Genomic DNA, 20,326 nt, shown 5'->3' on the forward strand with positions numbered 1-20,326 from the left:
AACAACAATAACCATAAAAAAGATAATATTTTTAAAGTAATCCCACTAACATAAAAATTACAAAAAAATATTAGCTAGCCAATCACATCAAATTACATTTGGAATAATCTTGACTGTTGAATTAAAAAATATAAAAGATTTAATAACTCCTCAATAAAAAGGCGCACCAATAAACCAAATAAGTTTTTGGCATTTCGGTGCCAAAAAGAAGGCCGACGTACCAAATCCGTGCCCCTGCAATATATTCTCCATGGTTCTGAAAACCGAACCGGACCGGCCAGTTCAACCGGAAAATCGAGAACCGGTCATCTAACCGGTCCAGGTAAGGTCAGGAACCGCCTGGCAAAAAACCAGTGAGAAAACTGGTCAAACCGGCAGCTAACCAGTAAACCGGGAGAACTGTCTGGTTTTTTAGCGGTTTTTGGTTTGGATATTAAACTACTAAACGGCGTCATTTTGAAGGTTAAAAAAAAAAAAGAAGCTAAACGCAACGAACCCTAATCCTAATCTCAATCTCACACTCTCACAAGAGAAAGCACAGCATAGCCACCACGGGCAGAAGAGAAAGCACCCACGGGCCACGATCGAGCAGCCCCTCTTCACCGTCGCATAGCCACCACCATCGCCACCGCATCCCACCGCCATCGCCACCGCATCCCACATCCCACAGCCCCTCTTCGCCGTCCCACAGCCCCTCTTCGTCGTCGCCGAGCTCCCCTCCTCGTTGGTCGTCGCCGAGCTCCCCTCCTCCATCGTCGTCGCCGAGCTCGCCTCCTCCTTCGTCGCCGTTACTCGCCGCCGGTAATACTCTGTTCTTATTCGTTTGCGCCTTCCACCTCGCCTCCTGTTTAATCGTCGCCTCCTCCTTCCACCTCGCTGCCTTCTGATTTTCTGTGCTTGATTTTATGATTTATTAGCTTGTGATTTGTTCATGATTTGTTATCTGTGCTTGATTTTATAATTTTTCTGTTCATGATTTGTTATCTATGTTCATGTTTTGTTATCTGGATTCATGATTTGGTATCTGTTCATGATTTGTTATCTGGATTCATGATGAGGTCATCAGAAAAATTCTGTTTGAGTTGCTGTTCATGATTTGGTATCTGTTCATGATTTGTTCATGATGAAATGCTGCTTCATGATTTTGGTTGCTGAATTATTTATTTGTTCATGCTGGATTACATGATTTTGGTTGCTGCTTCATGTTTATCTGGATTACATGGTTTTCTGAAGTTATTTTCTGGTCTTTGATTTTCTGATTGTTACAGATGGAACAATCACAAAGTAACCCACAGCCACAAGATAATGCTGTTCAAGATTCTTAAATTGGTTCATCCAGAGGTAAATCTGATCCAGCTTGGCAATATTTTACAGTGAAGTATGACAAAAATAACAAGGCTCAATATACATGTATTTTCTGCTTGAATACTTACAATGGAGGGCGGATATATAGAATGAAATATCATCTTGCAAAAATCCCTGGACAAATTAAAGTTTGTAACAAAGTAACTGAAGATGTTGAACTTCAATTCAAAAGGCTTTTGGAGGAAAACAAAAAAAAATAAGACAGAAAATTATGAAGTTGTTTGTGAACCTTTAATAATAAAGTTTGATGTTTGAAGTTGTTTGTGAACCTCTAATATTAAGTTATAGATAATTTATTATGTGAAATTTTAAATTTTATTAAGTTAGAAATTATTGAATTTATATATTTAAAATTATTTTTAGATTTTTTAATAATTTTATTTAATATTTTATTAAATCGATTCAACCCCGGTTGAACCCCGATCAAACCAGTAAACTATTGAATCAGTGGCCTCACCGGTTTATTGACCGGTCCAGTTCTCGCAACCATGATATGCTCAAGGCTTGTTACATGTTTTAACGTTTCTATGTTTTTTAGTATTTACCTCCACTTATTGGGATTGATTTAGGTGGGAAAACCTAAAATCAAGATCTTGGTGGTCTTTAAAAAAAATATAAAATATAATGTAAAATGACTATTTTGTACTTACTTTTTTCTATTTTTTTATCTTCTTCAGCAGATTTTTTATTTTAATAAATAAAATAATTATAATAATTACTGAAATAAATAATTTAAAAATATTTACTAAAATAAATATCTTTCTCTTATTTCGTTTACACTGTAAATGAGATAATTTTGCATATATCTCATTTACAATATCTTTATTATTTGAAACGTTCCATTTTTAAGAGTTTGGTCCAATTTAAATTATTAATATATTTTATTATTTTCATATTTAATTATTTATAAGATGCTAACTCATACAAATTAAAAGATGGCATGAAGTTGATGCACAATAAATAAAACAGAAAAAGATAACAAGAGAATTGAAATGGTTATCTCTCACTCTTCCTCTGTTTTATTTATCCCTATCAACATCTCCTAACAATTGACAAATCTGTCAAGAAACGATTATCTCCTCCTCTTCATCTATTTTATTTATCTTCATCAACTTCTCCTAACAATTAGCAAACAGTTATCTTTCATTTCCTCTGTTTTATTACTATTTTTACTTCCATAACAAAAAAATTAGCCACATATAAATGTTAAAAAAAATGAGGTGGTAACAAAGAAGAAAGATAAAATAGACATTTTTAAGTAATTTTTTTAAAATATTTTAATATAAGTATGTTTTATAGAATTATCTTTTATATAATAAAAATGTTTTAATCTCATCCGTTGATTTAAATTTTTAATGGATGAGATTTATAAAGAATCTTGGACCACTAAGAACCCAAATATTCTTTCCTCACCTAAGAAACCTTCTTACTTATTTACTATCAGATTTCTTTTTTATATTATTGTTATAATTTCTTTTTGATAAATTTTAGTCCGAATATGTTGTTTAAGGCTTTAGTTGCGCTGTCAAATAGCAATAGTAGTAGATATTCTTTAAAAAAATTGTCGTAGCTAAAAATTAAACTTGACATTGATAAAATGACAATGTAATATAATCAAATTCATCTTTTTAAATAATTGTTTAATTAAGTAGGAGGTGCAAGAGTTTTTGTTTTTTTTATTAAACAGCAAATATATAACAAGTAACAATAATAATACCACCTTCAAATATAATTGCGTGTGTATTTTAGGTTCATAATATTTGTATTGAAACTACAATAATTTGTTGTTTTCTAATTAAATAACGTGGCATATATATAATCAAAACAGGCAAATTTAAGTTGTCCCTCTCACAGATATAAACAGGCAAATATCTTAGACAAGTTAACAATAATGTGATGATTATTTATCGTTCATATATATAATTGCCATTTAAAATACGACCAAAAAAGCTTACACATGTTTAAAATTTTTTTTTTCACTTCTCTCTTTCTACCAAAATTTTTTTTAAAAAGTCGAATTCTGTATATCATATTGTTGAATATTGTATATAGAGATATTTACAGATCGAATTGGTTTGGATTTTGAAAAAAAATCAGAACCGAACTAATTAAATTTTAATCGGGTTGGTTTGAATTTGTGATTTTTAGTGAGTAAATCCAAACCAATTAAAACCAAGAGATAAATTTGTATATATATTATTAGATTTTATTTTTTAATTAATATCAAATTAATTGAGTAATCGAGTTCAGCAATCCCAGAACCAATAACCGAACCAATTAAAGTACTCAATTACCCATCAAATCTAAAATCAGTATAATCGAATTGGGTTAATTTTGAACAAATAGTCTAATTATCCGCACTTGTGAACATCCCTACTTATATATCGGATCAAAATATACTTTATTAACACTAAATTTTGATCTAATTATTCGCTTCAACCTTCGACCTAACTCTTACTTCTATTATTATATGTTTGATATGTTTGATGTGTGTACAAACATTTATATTGTTTCATGTGCAAATATCACTATTACCCTAAACTTAAATCTTGTATAATGAGCAAAATTTAAGTCTTTGGTCTTCCGAAATAAAAAATACCATAGGCATAAAAATAGAGTAATATATATTAGGCTAAAATTATTTTATTTAACTTAATATTAGAATAAGATCCGTGCAATGGACGGACTATTTACCAAATTCAAGTTACTTTTTTACTATGCATTGGTTCGAAATAAAAAAAACAAATACAAATTCATATAACAAACTAAATAAAAAAACTATATAAAGCAATTGAATTGAGATTGGTTGATTGCCAGAAGTTTAGAGAAATGCTTGTATAAAAAATTAGAGTAAATTTAGTGAGATCAAGATATTTTATGGACAAATTGTATTTAATTTGTTAGGCAATATTAACTATTTGAGATCTAATCATTCGGAACCAACATTTTTATCATTGTCAACTTTAGTAATTGTAAACTAACCCTGATCAACGTAAATTCATTATATTTTTAACAATTAAAGAGATATTTAAATAAATTTGATTAAAAATATTATAAAATCAGATTAGAAAATTGAGATAGTAATTCTAAAATCAATAGTAACTAATTAAAATAATATTAGTACATCAAATTTTATATATGAACACCTATATCTAATATATATCCAGGAGATATCTAAGTCTTGGTGAAAAATCAATAACTTTGATTCCAACTTGTAAAAATAGACATCATAGTTGTACACTTTCACACCATCAGCTATTGTTAAGTCTTTTTTTCCAATTATTTATACGTGTGCACTCTAACAACTATTTATACTTCCGATCACCTTCGTCTACACAAATGTCATAAACCTACAAAGTAATAAAATAAAATCAACAATAATTATTCTATATTGATTTACAATCTGAATTTGGAATCTATCAAAAAACAGTAACTCTGAACTAAGAGATATACCTTAAAAGCACAACCATCTCCTTTAAACTTCCCGTGTTTTCTCAAGAGCACTTTAGGGAGATTTGATCTGATTCATTCTCAATTGCATCTATCAGTTATAGGAAGAACTTGCACCATGATTCCAGTCAAAAAACGATAATGCCTTAGGGAATGAGATGAGATGAGATGAACAAATAGTACCAGTCAAAATATAAAAAAATGATACAATACATGAACACAATTGAACAAAACAAAAAAGGTACAATATTTTACAAATTCAAAGTTATGAAAATTACATCTTCATAACTTCGCAAGATATAATCCTTAGGCAAGTCAACTTGAGAAGCAGACTGAAAAAACAATATTTGTAGGAAGAGACTAATGTGTTTATCGATTAAAGCAACCGTCAACAATGCTACATGAATACATGTTTAAATTCAAAGTGAGGCAACATATAAGTGGCAATGGTGCTAATGGCAACTAAACCATTAACCATATATGATCCCCAAGTTAAAATTGGAAGCATATGCAGTTTGAAGCACAAACTTATTCATGACGATGAATTGAATATTCTACATATGAAAACATCATTCATTTACTTTTTCTCTTCTGGTTTCAGCTTTACACCAATATGCCTCGTATCAAAAGTAATTAAGTCAACTTCAAATTGCATAAGTCAGAAAAAAAAATCTAGATGTGATTATCCAAATAGTCTTTTCCTAATCTTACACAGGTCTCTATTATGAGCCAAAAGTCACAGGATCAAGCTCTATCAAAACATTATGATAGGGACATGAATATAATTTAATTTCCATAACATACATCCTTTACCCAAACTATAGCAGCATCAAATCTTATAAAAGAAGAACACATAGTCGAGCCATGGCTTTCAAAAGAAATCACTTTAATATATGATTTGTACTTAAATATCTTTAATATAAAGTGTGTTAAAGATCCTAAAAGCATACAATGACCCACATGATTTGTTTACCACTGACTAAAACCCCAAAGTGGTCCCTGAGATTGGGCGAGTTACCCATACTTGTCCTTGACTTTCAAAATTCCCTAATAGCATCCCTGACATTCAGCTCCGGGACCCATAGTTGCCCTGCAACCCTTTCCGGCGCCAAGTCAGCAAACGGAGGGATGATCTGGCACCTCCAATACCACGCTGGAGCCAACAACGGCTAGCTGATGTGGCGAATCTGAATTTTGTACCCAATCTGGTCCCTGGTCCCATTAAAACCCTAAAAGCTAAAATCATCCTCTTCATCGCCTGAGCTTCAAACTGCTGCTGCTGATTCCTTCTCAGATCATCCTCTTCATCACCTCCAGCTCCAGGTAATAACACATACAGATCATATGCCTTCCATTTCGATCTGCCATTTCTCTGTTTCCTGATTGCTAGCTGCTGCTACCATAATATGAATGTAACTTGGCTAAATTTCAGTTTCCTCTAAAACTGTAATCACTCAATACTCAAAACTATAAGCTGCCGCTGCTTTTGTTAGTTTGCAACTGTTTGATGTAGCATTGCATTGTGTTACTTACTGTAGACATGTGCTGCAAATGCAAATGAAAAAGGTGACAAGGCTTCCTTGATTCCTCAATCCAGACGGCCTGCACTCCCCTCTCTGCAAATACCCCCATGGTCATTAGATGCCGCATTATCTTCTTTCGCAAATTAAATATTTGGCACTTAACCATATATAACATGATATTGGTAACGCTTTGCATCGTTTAATAGACATTATAGATGAAAGAAATTTGGTGGCTTCTAGGTGATATAATCTTTAGTGCGTCTCTCATAGACAATCTTAGAGACTATAGCCTTTTGTAGCCCTTCCATGTCAATTGCTGACTAACTCTCCCCTTTCTAGCTATTAAGGATGCTACAGCAGATATTCCAGAGGAAGAAGCAGTTTCTAGGTTTTGTTTGGCAGAGCTCGGGGAAGGAGAGAATACTCTTAAGATGGAATGCAGTTGTAAAGGTGATCTTGCACTTGCTCATCAAGACTGTGCAGTAAAGTGGTTTAGTATTAAGGGCAACAGGACCTGCGATATCTGCAAACAGGATGTTCAAAACCTCCCGGTAACACTATTGAAAATTTATGATCGTCAACCCCCTGTCAGACAGCCACCAAATGTGCCACAACCAAGGGAAATAGCTTATTACCAAATGGTCCCTGAAGGAGAGAAGAAGAGATACTAGTTATAATAACGATTCTTAGCTTTTAGGGTTTTAATGGGACCAGGGACCAGATTGGGTACAAAATTCAGATTTGCCACATCAGCTAGCCGTTGCTGGCTCCAGAGTGGCATTGGAGATGCTAGATCATCCCTCCGTTTGCTGACTTGACGCTGGAAAGGGTTGTAGGGCAACTATGGGTCCCGGAGCTGAATATCAGGGATGCTGTTAGGGAATTTTGAAAGTCAAGGAAAAGTATGGGTAACTCGCCCAATCTCAGGGACCACTTTGGGGTTTTAGTCAATGAATCCCTGAATCCCTAACTACTGGCGTCACTCCCTCTGTTCTCACATTCAGCAAAACCTCAGCCATTTCCCAGGTTCTCTCCACCTCTTCTCCCTCGTCACCGCCCCGCTCCTTCCCCCTCTCACTCTCAAGGTCACCGCAGCACCGTCGTCCTGACCGAGGAGAACGTCTCGTCGTGCGCTTGAGACAGCCGATGAGAACGTCGTCGTCGTGCGCCTGACCCATCCGAGGGGAACCTAGTCGTCGCGTGCCTGACCCAGCCCGAGGAGAATCGTCGCGTCAGAGGCTGAACCGTCACTGTCTTCGTTGCGTCAAAGGAGAATCATCTTCGTCACCGTCAAGCAAGATCGTCAGAGGTAGAATCGTGTATGTTGCAGTCCGGTCTCCGTTGCCACCTCCAACAAAATCGTTCTTCATCGCCGTGGTCAGCCTCTTCACCGTTGGCCGCTTTTCCTTCCGGTACGTTTGTCTCTGTGATTTCTTCGATTTTCATTTACCTTGAAGCATTTGTTAATTATTATAGGTTGTGATTTCTGTGATTTTATATTTGGGTGATTTCTAACTTTCTGTGATTGATGTGATTTTATATTAGTAGTTGTCTATGTCTTAATGGTGAAAATTCTTACTTGTGATTATGCCTCATATTGTTTAATTGGAGCGATAGTATTTGCTTTAATTAATCAATTCTGCACTCTCATGCAACTAATTACTAATTCATGCGCAGTGGCTAAGGGAAATTGAAATTGAACTTTTGAAGTTTTTGTAGATTTCTGACGCGATTGAGGATTATCTTTATTTTTTTATTAATTTTTTTCCAATTTATTTTTGTTTATTTAATATCCGTGGAGATCCCGATCCCTGGCGGATATGGGTTTCCTGTTATCCGTTGCGTGGACGGGGCGAAGACCAGGATGTATTATGGAGACGGGGCGGGTGGTATATCCTTGCTCCCATGGGATCCGTTGCCATCCCTAGTTACCTTTGCTGTCTCCTTGGTTTTATTTGTTTTAGGGAACTATAATTCTAATGTTTCGGCTAATTGTATACTATTTGTTGAAATGATTGTTTGTTTCTGAAACATATTGATTCTTATTTTTTTATATTATCCAACATAGAAATCCTAGACTACATATAAGTTTCTCCTGTAATTCCTTTCCTTCATTCCTTATTCTTAGAATAGTCTCCCTTAATCATGCTCCAAAAGATGTTATCAAACTTTTTGATGGTGAACATTGTATTTGTGAACTAAACCAAATGGCTCTTGTCCATGGGCATAGTAGCAAGGCGTGCTCCATTGTTATCTCTTCCCCTTGGCAAATTTCACAAAAGAAGTAGATTATGTACATGACTCGGATTGGACAGGACCCGGTCTTTTGGGCCAAACCTGGACAAGTTTAATCTAAATTGGGTCACTGTACTCGTTCTTTGGAAAGATTCAGTATAAGTTTTGGTTGGAGTCTTGGTTCAAGCGGCATATCATATACCTCCCAAAGAGCCATAGTCGAGTTCGAATCTAGCTTTAGCCAGCAATGGAAAAAGGAATCCATGTAATGTGTGTGAGTGTATCTTGTTGTATGACAAAAAAAATCTGGTATAAGCGTATAGGTTTGACCTGATGGTTTTATCGGATTTGAGTTGAATAAAGGTTTAGAAAATTGACTCGATGAATATTGAGACCCAAAAAAGTTGTGTATACTAAAACTAGTCACCAAATTAGTCGCTATATATTTTTATATAAATACATGTATAGTTTCACATATTTTCAGTTTGTATTTTATATGTCAACATAAATTCTATATGGTTAACTAATTTATTAATTATTTCTGTTTGTGTACATATATCATAGTTAATTTTAAACCGGATGTTAACGAAGGTAAACCCGATCGCAAATGGTGATGTCTTGATTCCCCTAGCGGTGGCCCATTTTCCACTATTCCCTCGCTATTCTAATGAACCCCATCAAGAAATTAACATTTTCCCACATTTTTCAAAGATGTTCCTCTCTCAGAGCCCTCAATCCTGGAAAGCAAGCCCATGCCCAAATGATAGTAACTGCTTTTGTGCCCAGCATCTATGTTACCAATTATTTGCTTCAATTCTACTGTAAATGTTCCAATATGACCTATGCATTCAAGGTGTTTGATAGAATACCAAAAAGGGATATAATCTCATGGAACACCATATTCTTTGGCTATGCCGGAATTGGGAACATAAGGTTTGCACAGTACTACTTTGATTTAATGCCAGAGAGAGATGTAGTTTCTTGGAACTCTATGCTCTCGTGCTATTTACAAAATGGCACTGATCAAAAGGCGATTGACATTTTTTTAAAAGGATGAGATCACTAAGAATTCCACATGACTATGCTACCTTTGCTGTTGTTCTAAAGGCATGTTCAAGTATTGGAGACTATTGCTTAGGTCTTCAAGTGCACTGCCTTGCAAGTCGCATGGGTTTCGATAATGACGTTGTGACGGCTAGTGCTCTAGTAGATATGTATTCAAAGTGTAAGAAGCTAGACAATGCTCTTCAGGTTTTCTATGAAATGCCTGAAAGAAATTTGATATGTTGGAGTGCTGTAATTGCTGCCTGTGTTCAGAATGATCAGTTTATTGAGGGTTTAAAACTGTTTAAAGATACACTAAAGGCTAGTATAGGGGTGAGTCAATCAACCTATGCTAGTGCATTTAGGGCTTGTGCAGGATTAGCCGCATTCAGACTGGGTACACAATTGTATGGTCATGCTTTAAAATTTTCTTTTGGATATGATACTATAGTGGGAACTGCCACCTTGGACATGTATTCAAAATGCAATAGAATGTCCGATGCACAAAAGCTTTTCAACTCATTGCCCAATCCTACTCCGCAATCTTATAATGCCATTATTGTTGGATATGCTCGTCATGACCAGGGTCTTAAAGCTTTAGAAAATTTTCAATCTTTACAAAGGTCATATCTTGGCTTTGATGAAATTAGTTTGTCTGGTGCTTTGACTGCTTGTGCAGCAATCAAAAGCTGGTTGGACGGGATTCAACTACATGGATTAGCAGTCAAATGTGGTTTAACATTTGTTATCTGTGTTGCAAATGCTATTTTAGACATGTATGGTAAATATGGAGGTTTGATAGAATCTTGTTTAATATTTGATGAGATGAAAAAGAGGGATGTCGTTTCTTGGAATGCAATTATTTCAGCTCATGAACAAAATGAGGAAGTAGAGAAAACACTTTTACTCTTCATTTCAATGCTGCGGTCAACAATGGAACCAGATGATTTTACTTATGGTAGTGTTGTAAAAGCATGTGCTGCCCAACAAGCTTTAAACTATGGTATGGAGATTCATGGACAAATTATTAAGTCAGGGTTGGGGTTAGACAATTTTGTTGGCAGTTCCCTTGTTGATATGTATTGCAAGTGTGGAATGCTAGAGGAGGCTGAAAAGATTCATTATAGATTGGAGGGGCAAACAATGGTTTCGTGGAATTCAATGCTTTCAGGATTTTCATCGCAAAAGCAAAGTGAAAATGGCCAAAAGCATTTTTCACATATGCTGGGAATGGGTGTCATACCTGACAATTTCACCTATGCTACAGTTTTGGATATTTGTGCTAATTTGGCTACTGTTGAACTTGGAAAGCAAATTCATGCTCAAATCTTAAAGCTACAGTTGCATTCAGATGTGTATATAGCCAGCACTCTTGTAGATATATATTCAAAGTGTGGAAATATGCAGGATTCCAAACTAATGTTTAAGAAGGCACCTAAGAAGGATTATGTGACTTGGAGTGCTATGATTTGTGCATATGCATATCATGGTCTTGGAGAAGAAGCCATTAAATTATTTGAGGATATGCAGCTTTTGAATGTGAAACCAAATCATACCATTTTTATTTCAGTTCTCAGAGCTTGTGCGCACATGGGTTATCTGGACAGAGGGCTCCATTACTTCCGGAAAATGCAAAACCACTATGGTTTAGATCCACAGATGGAGCATTATTCATGTATGGTAGACCTTCTGGGGAGATTCGGACAAGTAAATGAAGCATTGAAGCTTATTCAAAGCATGCCTTTTGAAGCTGATGATGTAATTTGGAGAACTTTGCTTAGCAATTGCAAGATGCAAAAGAATATAGAAGTCGCAGAAGTAGCATCCAGTTCTTTATTGAAGCTGGACCCTCAAGATTCTTCTGCATATGTTCTTTTATCTAATGTATACGCTAATGCGGCAATGTGGGGCGAGGTCGCAAAAGTAAGAAATATAATGAAGAATTATAAGTTAAAGAAGGAGCCTGGTTGTAGCTGGATTGAAGTAAGAAATGAGGTACATGCATTTCTTGTGGGAGACAAGGCACATCCAAGATCTGAAGAGATATATGAGCAAATTCGTCTACTAGTGGATGAGATGAAGTGGGATGGATATTTTCTAGAAATTAATTTCATGCTTGATGAGGAGGCAGAAGAACAAGATTCTTGAGGGTCTCATAGAACATCAATTTGTTATATAGTGTGAGGTAATGTAGAGAGGATTTCGATCCTTGCTTACAATAGGTCTTTAATTTATGCAATTTCCTTATTTCTTAATTTTTTTAAAATGTGAATGATGAATTTGTCCTGCAATTGAAAGCATGTGTTGAGTTCGTTGACCAAGACATGGACCACACTTTGACCCTCTTATCTTCTACTAAAGGGGCATTTTTGGTTTCCATAGTTCTGACTAAGAGGTCCTCTTGAAATTGGCAAAATAGTGCGGTGATGACGGATGGCGAGTGAATTATGATCTGAGTAAATTAATTACTTTTTTTTCATATCATATTTATGATTTATACCATGTATATATTAAAAGTCAACTATCAAAGCAATCAGTGATTGGTATAAAATATGTTAACATTTTTATTAGAATAATTGTTTTATCTTTTTTATTTTTAATGTTCATTGTACCTGTAAATTATTTGGGATTAAACACCATTTGTTTAAAGGAGGTGCAAGAACTAAAAGAAAACAGTAGTTTCACACTTTCACTAGGCATGAGCCTGTGACTAGAGAAGTAGTTGAAAAGATGGAGATTAATTCTTAGTGTTTTTATTGTGTTTGATTTTAGGAAAAAACATGTTGAAAGCAATCTTTTTCCATTGGGGTTGTCCACGGTTCCTTTGAAAGAAGAGATTAGTTTAGTAATTTCATCTGTTACCAACAATCTAGAAGAATTGATTTTCAATAATTGGAATATGCAAAATATATTTTTCTTTGTGGTTTCTAATTGAAATTATTGGTTGTGTTCTTAGTCCAATATAAGATAAGGTTATCAAAAGTTTGTCTTTTATTCTCAAAGTTTTTAAGTTTCAAATTTGTTTTTGTTTAATTTATCTTCAGATTGTTTGTGGTTCAACTCTATAAGTACTAAGGAGGTTCCAATTTTTTGTTAATTAAGAAAACTGGAATCAAGAAGTGCAAATCTAAAAGCTGAATGGTTTAATTTCCTTGAATGGTTTAATCTAAAAGCAAATCTTTTGTAATGGTTTAATTTTCTTCTTCTCGATGGAGCTGAAATTATTTCCTTGATTTGAATAATTAATAATTAATTAAGTTTTACTGTCTGTGCAGCCTGTAACTGAACACAACGCCAATCTGAAGACATGCTTCTTTTATGTTCTCTTCAAGGTTTGGTTTATTTGATTATGATCTCTTTGCATATCTTCCTATAAGCCATATTTATTAATTAAAGGTGTATGCATATCTTAAGTTGAGGAGTTGTTTCATAAAATGTTGAGTAAAATAGCATCACACTTAAAATAAGCATAGTCATTGTTGTCTGTTGACATCTTAAACAATTTAGTAGCTTTGACTTTTATAGATATTTTTTTGTAACTTCAAATTTGGATTTGCTTTTGTTTTTGCCAAGTTAGAATTTTTACATAAGTAATTTGAAAACTTGATTCCTTTTTTAAGGAACAACTTCCCTCGCAAAGCTCAAGGTGTGAAATTTGCTGGCAAGGTGCTCTGGCTGAAGCTGCACCTGCCAAAGTGGTATGAATGATGCATCTGCTTTAATTGCTATTTTTTTTTACCTTTTTTTATTTATATTGGATCATTTTTGTCTCTTCTTTAATTTGTTCAGTTTACTTTTTGGATGGCAAACATTAATATTTAACTAAGTTTATATGTATTTAACTAATTTTGTTCTTCCTTTTCCTTCCATAACTAACTTTTGTATATTTGGTTTTGAGTTTCCTTTTAAAAATGAGTTTCATTCCATATATAAATATTGAAAACTCAAGGGCAAATAGATAATGCAAATGGTTAAAGTCATGTATTACATGCAGTATTTTGTGAATATGCAGCAATAATACTAATAATAGTTCATAAATTATCTGCTTTAATTTCCTTTTTCTTATGCTATACATGCATGATGAATGTAGCTTTCCAATTTTTATTTTGCATTGTGATTTCTATGAACTCAGTATATACCACTGCTGCAGTTCTATGTTATGGTTTGTTAGCAGTTTTTTAGTCATTGAACCATGCTCTTGACTATTTTCTATAACTATAAAAACTTGAAAATTATATAGATTTCCTTTCCCCCATTTTGAAAAGTAAACATTTTTTAGTTAACTAATTGAAATTTGAAAAACAGGTCACTACGTGTAAAACAAACATTTTTTGCTTAACTAATTGATTGTTAGCATTATATTAGAGAAGAGATCATGAACTTGAATTTTATAGTAATTCCATTAGCCTGTGTATTAGAGTTCAATCGCATCTTTTTGCTCTTGATATGATGAACTTTGATGTAGCTGCTCAGTTGCGGTTTAGAAGTACAGAGAAGGCGGCAGAGATAATAAGAGATGTATTCATCCTACTTTTGTGTTATTGCTGAAAGTTTTCAGTTGCTCTCTCGCCTTTTGTGTTGTTCCTCCCCCTCTGATTTGAACTTTTATGTGTATTCAATTGTCATGACTTTATTTTCAGCTTAGATGATATTGCTTAAGCTGTTCACCGTTTAATTTGCGCCATTGATCCTTGGAGATGATATAGTTGTTGTGCTACCAATAATCTCATTTTTAATTATTATATTATTTGTGCTATGCAATTGTTTCAGAAATTACATAAGAGGCAAGTCAGAAAAGGCAAGAATCCCCGAGTGAGGCCAATCAAGTGACACCCTCAGCTGAATTGGCTAGGTAAACATCTTTTGGATAAAATATTGAACATGATGTATTTTGTTTTTATTATCCAAAAGTCAGAAGTGTGTTATTCTCTATTCTCTATGACTTGGTGTTTCGGTCTGATAATCACTTAGTACACAATTATTAGCATAATTTCATAACGATATATATGCAATGGAGGGGAGAAGAGAATAGATATAGATTACACACTAAGAATCACATTTTTTGGGTATATATAGATGGATGATCATATCACAATGATCATATCAGTTAAAGAATAGATTCATGGACCGAACCAGATAATATTCATGCATGATGAAAAAGGAAATTGCAAAACATTGATAGAAATTGTATACTAAAAATTGTTCCTTACTGGTGAATTCTTTTAATGTATACAAATCATTTTTAGGGAGATTGTATAGTGGTAAACGACTAAAACCCCAAAGTGGTCCCTGAGATTGGGCGAGTTACCCATACTTGTCCTTGACTTTCAAAATTCCCTAACAGCATCCCTGACATTCAGCTCCGGGACCCATAGTTGCCCTACAACCCTTTCCAGCGTCAAGTCAGCAAACGGAGGGATGATCTGGCACCTCCAATGCCATGCTGGAGCCAGCAACGGCTAGCTGATGTGGCAAATCTAAATTTTGTACCCAATCTGGTCCCTGGTCCCATTAAAACCCTAAAAGCTAAGAATCGTTATTATAACTAGTATCTCTTCTTCTCTCCTTCAGGGACCATTTAGTAATAAGCTATTTCCCTTGGTTGTGGCACATTTGGTGGCTGTCTGACAGGGGGTTGACGATCATAAATTTTCAATAGTGTTACCGGGAGGTTTTGAACATCCTGCTTGCAGATATCGCAAGTCCTTTTGCCCTTAATACTAAACCACTTTACTGCATAGTCTTGATGAGCAAGTGCAAGATCACCTTTACAACTGCATTCCATCTTAAGAGTATTCTCTCCTTCCCCGAGCTCTGCCAAACAAATCCTACAAACTGCTTCTTCCTCTGGAATATCTGCTATAGCATCCTCAATAGCTAGAAAGGGGAGAGTTAGTCAGCAATTGACATGGAAGGGCTATAAAAGGCTATAGTCTCTAAGATTGTCTATGAGAGACGCACTAAAGATTATATCACCTAGAAGCCACCAAATTTCTTTCATCTATAATGTCTATTAAACGATGCAAAACGTTACCAATATCATGTTATATATGGTTAAGTGCCAAATATTTAATAGTTCTTGAAAGTCAGAACTCATAACTGAATATTTCAGATTGTGATTCTTGATCAAGAAATGTAAAATGGGAACCTACAAGAAATTATGTGCTCTACGTATATTTCAAGCAATTACCAATCTCCATGACTGAAGAATCACCAGTTGAAGTTCCATCAACAGTTGCAAGATGCCGCCTGGCTGAAATGATACGAATCAAGACCCTAGACTGAGTGCACCTCAATTTGCTGGCTAGGCATCAACTGGAACCGAAAGTGATCGAGTTATATGCTGCTTGACAACCATTGTCTATACAAGAATGGAAATATTCATCAATGCAGCATAGTTTAAAATCATATACCAGTTTAACATATAAAATGTAAAAAATTTTAGCAAGCGTTGTATGAAAACAGTTGCCTTGATTGAAGAAAAGAGACATACATTTAAATCAGAAGCACATCCCAGATGTCTGCCATGTACACTTTCTTAACCCAAAGATGCGATTGGAGTAACCGGTAATGAGTGGGCAACCTTTGATAATGGAGAGAATGAACCTTTACCATTAAGAGAGAGGGTCCTTGAAGTAGGTGGATGTGGAAGGACCATCTGTCTTTGCGAAAGAAGATAATGCGGCATCTAATGACCATAGGGGTATTTGCAGAGAGGGGAGTGCAGGCCGTCTGGATTGAGGAATCAAGGAAGCCTTGTCACCTTTTTCATTTGCATTTGCAGCACATGTCTACAGTAAGTAACACAATGCAATGCTACATCAAACAATTGCAAACTGACAAAAGCAGCGGCAGCTTATAGTTTTGAGTATTGAGTGATTACAATTTTAGAAGAAACTGAAATTTAGCCAAGTTACATTCATATTATGGTAGCAGCAGCTAGCAATCAGGAAATAGAGAAATGGCAGATCGAAATGGAAGGCATATGATCTGTATGTGTTATTACCTGGAGCTGGAGGTGATGAAGAGGATGATCTGAGAAGGAATCAGCAGCAGCAGTTTGAAGCTCAGGCGATGAAGAGGATGATCTTAGCTTTTAGGGTTTTAATGGGACCAGGGACCAGATTGGGTACAAAATTCAGATTTGCCACATCAGCTAGCCGTTGTTGGCTCCAGCGTGGCATTGGAGGTGCCAGATCATCCCTCCGTTTGCTGACTTGGCGCCGGAAAGGGTTGCAGGGCAACTATGGGTCCCGGAGCTGAATGTCAGGGATGCTATTAGGGAATTTTGAAAGTCAAGGACAAGTATGGGTAACTCGCCCAATCTCAGGGACCACTTTGGGGTTTTAGTCGGGATTCATTATTGATGTTGTTTTCCGCGGACTATCACTCATTCAACTAACTAGTAGTTTTGGCTGTACTTTTTGTTTTAACCCAAACAACAAACAAAGTATTCTAATTCAACCCCAAATATTGTTTATAACAATGTTCACTGACTGCATTTTGATTGTATAAAATCATCATGTGTTATTAAACCTCAAATATCTTACTAACTTTGATGGTATAACTGCAAATATGTTACTAACTGAATTTTTAATTAAGTATACAATGATAAGTTGATTAAAATAAAAAATGTTTTAAACTAATTTATACTTTAATGTTATGTATGAACTGTTCAAAGTCTTATTACTATTTATAGTCCTATTAAATTTAATATTATATTGACAACTACTAACTACTACAAAGAAAAATTACCTCTTAGTAATTCTTCCTAAAAATATAATTGATGATTTTTAAAGTTATTAACTTATTATCACTGCTTTTTTGAGGTTGCACATCATGCATATTAATCCCTCTTTCGCGGGAGTTGATTTTTTTTTATTTTTTTAATTATTTAATAAAGTGTGTTTTTTTATTATTAAATATTTTTTTCATTTTTTTTGTTCTACTTAAGAATATAATCTGAGAAATCACATTTTACTAAACAACTGAAAAAAATTAAGAAAAATGAAATATTCTCTTTTTGTCGCAACCTATTTAAAATATATATGAGATTCAAAACATTTTTAATTGGAAGAAGTATCATTTTTTATTTATTTATTTTTTTTTTATGTGAACACATTTCTTCTGTTCTTTATAAAAAAACAAACTCTTCCAAAAAATTATATAACAAAAGTCTTGGAGAAATATTTCAAATACCTTCATGAAAATCTTTAAAATTATATATATAATTAATTTATAAAGAGTATACAATTTACAAAAACTATCACATTTATCATCATTGCCAACTTGAGCAATTATGGACCAATTTTCATCAACTCAACATAAACATTGTGGTTTAAGTTTCTGCACTTTATTTAGTAAAAATAAAACACTAACTATACATGGATAAAATTGATCTCATAGATGATTCACTATTACTTTAAAATACATTTGATAAATCTTAATACAATTAATCTATTACCATCCTCTATTTTAAAAAGAACTTCATACATGTTCAATTTAATCTTCACTTTAATACTAATAATTTATTATGAAAAAGTGAAAGATGGAAGGTGGTAATTGTAAATGTATTGCCTTCTTCCATCAGTGCTTGGTTTAAAGTTGTAAATCTAATTCTTTATTATTTGTTTTTCATGTAAGGCTTTTGAGATTCTTAATACAGAACATGTAAGAAAGAGGATCTAAGCTTGGTTAATAGAAATAAAAGAATGTTGGGACAGCTTTTGGGAACTTTGGAGGTATGTTAAGACTAGTAACTTTGTTTTGTTTTTAGAAACAATGGAAATAAAATGTTATAATCTATAAGATTTGGATTTATTGAATACATTTAAGCTTTTTGTTATTGATAGTACTTACTTGGTTTCTATTGCTAGTACTTACAAAGCCTAGATTTACTGAATACATTTAACCTTTAATTTCATAACTATTGATAGTGCTTACTTATAGGCTTTGAGGTGTTCCTGATTGAATAATGTGTCTTTGCTTTATGGCTGAATGCATTACCAAGGTGAAGGGATATAATGTTTTTGCCTCAGTGAAAGGAACACTATACCACTACAATGATAGAAGGTTTTTGGCAATTTTTTTCTTTTCAAGGTGATATTTATTTGTATGGAGTTCTATTCTAATATTTCTTATCTTCTTTTGCATTCTGTGGTTATCAAGAACAAATAGATTAAGATTTTATTTTAGTCATTTAAGTTTTAAAAAGTAGTCACTTGTCATAAATGAGGTTGAGAAGGACTTTGTATTTATTTTGGAAATAGTTATGGCCTAATTTGAAAAAGCTTCTATAAACATTTACTAGATTCAAATAGTTAGAATATTTTAGATTGAGTAATAATTGTGTCTTTTATTTTTAAAAGTAGATATTTTTTTATATGATTATTGATGTTTCTTTATTTTTATAATTATCATTAAATGGCTGTTTTTTTATTTTTTATTTTTAACCCATTGTTAGTGTTACTGTCAAGTCATTTAATATCATAATTTAATTTGTCATATTCTTTTATTTTTAACAGGTTGCAGAAATTGAGGCTAGAATGAAAAATGGATATTATATTGGCCGTGGTTTGAGCTCTGTCAAGGAGGACATAAGTAGAATGTGCCGTGATGCTATAAAGTAAGTTTTCTTTCTTTTATTCTCCTGTCTCCTTGGATAGAAATTGTAATTCCCTCTATTTTTTTTTTGATAAATTAGGTATATATTATTACTATAATTGGAGACATTTTAATGAAGTAAGTAGGGTCTATTGTCGTATGTTGCCAATCATAATAAACAAAAAACATCTTCACTAAAAAAAGAGACTTCTGACGCGGCTCTCATGGGGCAGATCATGAGAAGTAACGCCGAGTGAACCGGATGAGAAAGGAAGACTTCAATGGCGCGGCGACGACAACATGCTGCAGTAGCAGCGGTCTGGGGTGGGCTTCTGACGCCCCGCAGTTGCTCGCGCGTGGGTAGGACAGAGGCGCTGTAGCGATCCGGCGCAAACTTCTGACCACCGCCATTGCTTGCACGTGGACAGGACAGAGGTGCTGCGACGGTCTGGGGCGAGCTTCTGACGCCACGGTTGCTCGCACGTGGACGGGACGGAGCTGCTGCGTCCCTAGACTCCGGCTAGTAAGCGCGTACGACGAATGTGGGAGGGAGGCGCAACCATTGGAGGGTTTTGGATGCTGCTGTAGGAAAATGGTGAAAGGTGAGGGTTAACTAGGATTAATTTGGTTACAGTGGACAATGGGATGTTGCTATTTGCTTATATGGTAAAATGGGTTTGGGGATCCGATCCAATAAAAGTTGGCAGGAGTTAGCTGAATCCCCTCTTAGTTCTCTAGTGGAATTATATATATAGGTATGAGATTTTTTTTATAATCTCATTGCTATTTGATTTCGTTGTTTGTTTGGTATTTATTTTATATTGTATATCTTTCATGATGTTTTTGGTTGTTTCTAATTAGTTTATTAAAAACAAGGATATGATAAAATAAGCTAACATACGCGATTCCATTAATACGAAATGCTCATATATAGTAAATATTATCGAGTTTAAAGTTTCATAAGGTTACTGAGAAGTGATACTTGATGATTGACAGTAATTCAGACCAGAAATTGAGTCATTACACATACTGCCACTCCTAGTGGTGCTGTGATTTTGGAGGATCAAAAGCCAATCATCATTAGAAATCTCAGAAGCTATATTATT

At 34.3% G+C, this 20,326-nt stretch overlaps 1 protein-coding gene and 1 long non-coding RNA gene across 2 annotated transcripts; one reads left to right on the plus strand and one right to left on the minus strand.

Annotated features, from left to right (window-relative positions):
• On the plus strand, positions 7,656–20,058 carry LOC107609068 (pentatricopeptide repeat-containing protein At3g02330-like). The gene is given in 10 exon segments (XM_016310895.2): positions 7,656–7,750; positions 9,165–9,624; positions 9,627–11,802; positions 12,893–12,949; positions 13,238–13,315; positions 14,388–14,469; positions 18,261–18,358; positions 18,567–18,716; positions 19,142–19,242; positions 19,454–20,058. Coding segments are annotated over 2 exon segments (2,523 nt in total). The 5' UTR covers positions 7,656–7,750; positions 9,165–9,240; the 3' UTR covers positions 11,766–11,802; positions 12,893–12,949; positions 13,238–13,315; positions 14,388–14,469; positions 18,261–18,358; positions 18,567–18,716; positions 19,142–19,242; positions 19,454–20,058.
• LOC107609067 lies at positions 15,419–18,254 on the minus strand. The gene is made up of 3 exons (XR_002351305.1): positions 16,111–18,254; positions 15,808–15,978; positions 15,419–15,494 (listed from the first exon to the last, which is right to left on the minus strand). It is a non-coding gene; the product is annotated as an uncharacterized LOC107609067 (long non-coding RNA).

Source organism: Arachis ipaensis, chromosome B07 (genome assembly GCF_000816755.2).
Source record: "Arachis ipaensis cultivar K30076 chromosome B07, Araip1.1, whole genome shotgun sequence".
NCBI lineage: Eukaryota > Viridiplantae > Streptophyta > Magnoliopsida > Fabales > Fabaceae > Arachis > Arachis ipaensis.